At 43.0% G+C, this 6000-nt stretch overlaps 1 protein-coding gene across 1 annotated transcript in view; it reads left to right on the top strand.

Annotated features, from left to right (window-relative positions):
• Nucleotides 1-925: 925 nt before the first annotated feature.
• Nucleotides 926-6000, top strand: part of LOC122210892 (cytochrome P450 7B1) — a 173097-nt gene continuing 168022 nt past the window's right edge. Inside the window, exon 1 of the mRNA XM_042923836.1 lies at nucleotides 926-1086. Coding sequence (XP_042779770.1) covers nucleotides 974-1086 — 113 coding nt within the window. The 5' untranslated portion in view covers nucleotides 926-973. The remainder of the gene's footprint in view (nucleotides 1087-6000) is intronic.

The raw sequence follows: 6000 nt of genomic DNA, 5'->3' as shown, positions 1-6000 counted from the left end.
TTACTAAAATGGTTAACAGTTACTTAACTGAGCAGGGAGGGTAAATTACTTAACCTGAGTTTCGTTATATGTTCTCCAAAATACCGCTAAAAATTACATCTCAAGTTTGGTGTGGAGAGTAAATAAATACATGTGAAGTCCCTGGTGAATGGACCTCACTCAGGGAAAGACGTTTAAAAAACTTCTCCCTTATCTTTTGTTAAGACCACCTGTGGGGCTTGTACCGCTTCTATTTCGGCCCTCAGCGTTGTTCTGCAATAGACTAGTCTCTTCTCTCTTCCTGGATCGTGTGCCTCAACGGCCCTGGTCTCTCGGACAAGCCTTCGCACACAGTAGGCTCTCAACAAAAGCGTGTAAGCAAACAGGATGTGCAGGGCCAAAGAGGCTGCAAGGACCAGGTCAGAGGCGGCGCGCACCACGGGTATCTGTCGCTCGCCAGGTTCTCTGGGTCGTGCCTAAGAGATCAGCGGTGCCGCTGAGCAGCGGGCACAGTCCCAGCCCTTTTCAGGGGCACGCAGGGTCCCTCTGCCTGAGAGGCGCGGGCTACGTAATGAGGAACCCAAGCGACTCACTTCCAGAACTGAACAGAAATCTCCCTCCTCCAGGCCTTCAGAGGTTCCTCGCCAGGAAATCCTAACCCCTTCCCCCTCTTCTCTGGCCCTCCTTCCGGCCCCTAGGAACCCGGGCGCCGTTTTCCAGAAGCCACCGGGCCGGAGGCGGTCGCGGAGCTGGGCGGTACGCGTGGGTGGGGGCTGGGCCGGGGGAGGGGAGTGCAGGAACTTTGAAACTCAGCCTCGGGGGCCCGCGGTGACATTCCTGGCAGCGCCGCGAGCAGGCCAGCCTCTGGCGGCCGGACCTAGGGAGAGCCGCGCAGAGACGCCGCGGGAGGCAGCAGTGTCGCCGTCCCGAGAGAGACCCCTGGCTGGCCGCTGCGGCGCGCGGGAACCAGACGGCGGAAGACTTGTCCTCGGGCATGGGCCTCTTCTCGCTGGAGCCCTTGCTGCCGCAGCTACTCAGCTTCCAGGGCCTGGCCCTCGCCGCGGCCCTGCTGCTCGGGGTCTTGTGCCTGAGCGCCAGGCGCACCAGGTAAGCGCCCCCGCGACCTCACCGCGCGGCCGGGCAGCCAGGGCCACGCATGCGCTCTGGGCCCCGCGGACCGCGCGCGACCCGGACTGTGGAGTGCCCCGCGATTTCAAGTGCGGAGAGTCACAAGTTGTTGCGGGCGGCGGCGCCTTGGGGTATTGTGTGTACTGACAAAGGCTTCTTCTGCTTCTTCCCCATACATACGCATACGTATTAAAGCGTTGGGACTGAATTCGATTTGCTGCTCCTGTATAGGTTGTAATAAGCCCTGGATTTGCATTATTCATTATGCATCACGCATGGCTTCCAAACAGACACATTTTGGTGCCGACTTACAATGAGTTGATGCTTTATGACCTAGAATTCGTAGAGCATTTCGGGAGGGGAATTTTCTTACATTTCATTAAGTTAAAAGTGAAATGTTTCAGGAGAATGTCAGTGTCTAGTATGAAGAATAACTCTGGGTGCTTCTCTGTGCCTCAGTTTACTACCCTGTACCTCATGCGGAAAAACGCAGTAATAACACCTCATGGGAGTTTGCTGAATACGAAATAAGTTTACAGTGTGTATTTTGTGCATTTACTGTATTATTTTTATTAGAAAAAAACCAATAACACAACACCTAGAAGTGTGTCACTTCTTTATCTGATTTGAAATGTGAAAGTAGAAACAGATTCAAAATAAAAGCATTCACTCGAAATCACTCTATTTTCTCTTTGTGATTAGATCTCACATACACACGTGTGATATATATATATATATATATATATATATATATACATACCTACACACGTGTGAGATCTAATAGATATTAGATCTCTATTAGATCTCTATTATATATCTATATATACAGATATCTATTATGTATCTACCGATCTATCTATATAGATAGATGGATGGATTGATATACCTACACATAGATATGTTTATAGGTGTGTGTGTGTGTGTGTGTGTGTGTGTGTGTGTGTGTGTGAGATATAGGTTGTTTCTCAGTAGTTTTGGGAAAATGGCACCATTGTACCACATTCAAATACCTGTGGACATTTCTAGAATGCACATGGGTGAATACTCTAGAAGGGAACTTTCGCTTTTTTCCCCAGGCAGGTTTTCAGTGATCATCCTGGAATGTGTCATGCCCTCTCCCAGGCTGCCTTTTCCAATGGCTGTGCTTTAGAGCCCCAAATGAGGACTTAGGATGCTTTAATTTCAGTGTTATGTGATTCTGTGTAGATTCAGTGTCAGTCAATGCCACATTTGAAATAAAACTGAGAAATTCAAGATATGATTTGGATGGTGCTAGGAAACAGTTTATTTCCAGAAAGTCATTAATATGATATAAATTTTTGTCCAACAATTTTATATATATATGTGTGTGTGTGTGTGTGTGTGTGTGTGTGTGTGTTTAAAAATCACCATCTTTTACTAATAATAGACTTGAACATAGATATGGGCTTTCTAAATTATTACCAAGACAACATATAAAAACAGAGTGTGTGTAGCAAGGCAGACATGAAAGCAAACATGTCTCTATTATTCTTTCTCTACCTCCTATTCCCTGCAAAAATGATGAAGGTTAGTCTGACCAAAACAATAAAAAATAAATATAAAATGGTTAAATTCTTCTAAGTGAAATACAGAGTGGCACTAAATTATGTATGTGTTAAAGGGGACACTTAGAATGGAAACATTTATAATAATGAATATGGGAAAGTGTTCACAGAAAATATGGTAGGGAAGAGGCAGTAACACAGATTTTTAAATGTTGCAGTTCTGGACAGCAGAAGTCTGAAACAGGCCTTACTGGCCTCAATCAAGGTGTTGGCAGGGCTGCGTTCCTTTTGATGGAACCAGGGGAGAATCCATTTCCTTGTTTCTTCCACTTTCTGAAGGTCACTAGAATTCAGATTTCTTTTTCATACTCTGATACTCCTACCTCTAGCTTATAAGGATCCTAGTGATTGTGTTGAACTCACCCAAATAATCCAGGATAATCTTCCCATCTCAAAGTCCTTAACTTAGTCACATCTGTAAAGTCCTTTTTGTAATGTAAGGTAACACATTCACACATTTGGGAAACATCTTCCTACCACAGTACTCCCTCTGACCTCCAAAGATTTCTGTCCATCTTACATGCAAAATATATTCACTCATCCCAACATTCACAAAAATCTCAACCTAGTAGAATACCAACACAAAGTCCAAGATCTCATATAAATCTCATTGAGCTCAAAAGTCCCAAATCTCACCATTTAAATCATCTAAATCAAGTGTAGGAATCTGGGTATGATTGATCCTGGGACAAAAATTCCCAAGAACATCATGGGACTTCCATGCATGTCACAGGGATTGACTCCATCAATAAGAGGCTCCTTCACAGATTTTTCCTGGATCATTCCCTTTACATTCCAGGCTTCTTTTGACAGGGCTGAGGGAAACATTAGTCACATGCCTAATCTTTTCAGTGTTCACTAATACTTTGATCATGAATGTGTATGACTGAACTGTCAAAAGTTCAAAATAGCCAACGTGAAACCAATGAATCACTGAAGTAGTAATTAGTAAGAAATTATTGTGCATATACCAAAAAGATAGTTCGCAAACCAGGAGTGCTCAAACCAGAACATGGGATGAGTTTCAGTGGTATATTTTTATAAAGCAGCTTATATTAAGGTGAGAAATCAGTGACTGTTTATTCCTCACAGTGATGGGTTACATTATTACAATTTTCAGTGGTTACCTCATATAAACCTTGAGAAACAGTTCAAGTTGTTTTTTTTGTTTTTTTTTTTTGTTTTTTTTTTTTTTGTGTTTTTTTTTGGCATTTCCAAAGTTACAGGTAAGAAATGATCCAGATCAAGTTAACCTTGCAAAATAAGCTAAATCAAGCTTTACCTGAATGACTAAACTGGTTCTGTCTGCTGAGGGAACCTCAAGGCTGTCTCCATCTATCCTTGAATTTAACAGAATACTCCAACCTTTTGATTTTCCCAGGCACTAGCAAAATTTGTTCAGCCACATCTTTGGCTTTCTTTCCAGAGCACTCTTTCTTGACAGTGAATCTCCTAGTTTTACAGCCTGAATAGGCTGAGAACTTCCCAAAGTATCAGTTCCTGGTTCCTCTAGGCCCAAGGATTCTTCCCTTCATATCTTTCCTCTCACATTTTGCTATAAGCAGCAAGTCAAACTGGGCTACCCCTTCAACACTTTGCTTAGAAATCTCCTTGGGTAAATACCCATGTTCATCCTGTACAAATTCAGCTTTCCACATTATGGCAGGACACAACGTAGCTGAGCTTTCTGTAACTGTGGGATAAAGATCTCTTTTGTCCAGTTTCCAGTGGCATACTTCTCATTTAATCTGAGCCTTCACCAGCAGTACCTTTAATGTTAATATTTTTACTTACCGTCTCTTTAGGATGGTGTAAATATTCTTTAAGATGATATGTATATTCTCTCCTGTAGCCCTCACTTTCTTCTGAGTCCTCAGTAGGGGTGTTGTTAACATCTGTATTTCTACTAACCATATGTCCAAGGCAATCTGGATTTTTTTTCAATCATCTTCCTCAGAATTCACCAGCCATTGCCCAGTCAAGTCATGTCTACATTTTTACGTATTTGTCACAGCAGCATTACACTTCCAGGGACCAGAATTGTGCTAGTTTCCTACTGCTGCTTTAACAAATTATTACAGATTCACTGGTGTTAAACAACAGACACTTATTCTTTTACATTTCTAGAGGTCACAGTCTTACTGGTCTAGTATTAAGGTTTTGACAGAGCCGAGACCCTTCTGAAGGTGTTAATAGGTTCTGAGAACATCACTGAACTTGCACTATATGAGGAAAGTCATCAACTAGAAAAACACCTGAAAGATTGAGCCCAGAGAAGGTCGCTTCACCAAGTGACATTTTCCAGACTGCCTCAGAGAGAATCCCGTTCCTCAGCAGGAGATTCAAAGGGTCCATGAACTCCGTGACCATTGACTTTGACTAACCTGAATCATCTTCCTTAACTAGAAAGTGGAAATAACAGTTGCCACACAAGGTAGATGTGAGAAGCAAAGTGGTGAGAAGTGATTTCTTTTTGATTTTTTTTTATAAATTTTTTTTAACGTTTATTTATTTTTGAGACAGAGAGAGACAGAGCATGAACGGGGGAGGGGCAGAGAGAGAGGGAGACACAGAATGGGAAGCAGTCTCCAGCCTCCGAGCCATCAGCCCAGAGCCCGACGCGGGGCTCGAACTCATGGACCGCGAGATCATGACCTGAGCTGAAGTCGGCCGCTTAACCGACTGAGCCACCCAGGCGCCCCTCTTTTTGATTTTTAAGATGTCAAGGTTATGTAGATAATGAGTTATTTTGAAATGTTGATGTGTTAGCCAAAGCATAAGAGACTCTTAAAAACTGAGAACAAACTGAGGGCTGATGGGGGGTGGGAGGGAGGGGAGGGTGGGTGATGGGTATTGAGGAGGGCACCTTTTGGGATGAGCACTGGGTGTTGTATGGAAACCAATTTGACAATAGATTTCATATATTGAAAAAAAAAAAAGAAATGTTGATGTGTTGACATCACTGTATCACATAAGTCCATTATTTCCTCTTTCTAATTGATTAATTACTCCCAAACAAGACCCATGGTGCTCTAGATCCCTCACATTGTTACCACTGCCTAGACAATGAGAAGAGCTAGGTTATTATAGTAGATTTGTTTCTCGTTTCTTCTTCTTTATAGGAAAAGGATGTGGGTAGCTGAAAGCAAAGTAATTTTCTTCTCAAGAGTATGCCGAATTTAACAGGCTGATTTTTATGTTTTACATAGGAGGTGCTAGAGAGATCTCCAGGCACATTTCTGGCAACAAGTAATCAGTTACTCCATGGTACTGCACTTTACCTTATTAAACTGCAGAGTTTGAATTA

The sequence above is a fragment of the Panthera leo genome, chromosome F2 (assembly GCF_018350215.1).
Source record: "Panthera leo isolate Ple1 chromosome F2, P.leo_Ple1_pat1.1, whole genome shotgun sequence".
Lineage (NCBI taxonomy): Eukaryota > Metazoa > Chordata > Mammalia > Carnivora > Felidae > Panthera > Panthera leo.
The sequence above is the reverse complement of the archived record's forward strand: the minus strand, read 5'-3'. Positions and strand labels throughout refer to the sequence as shown.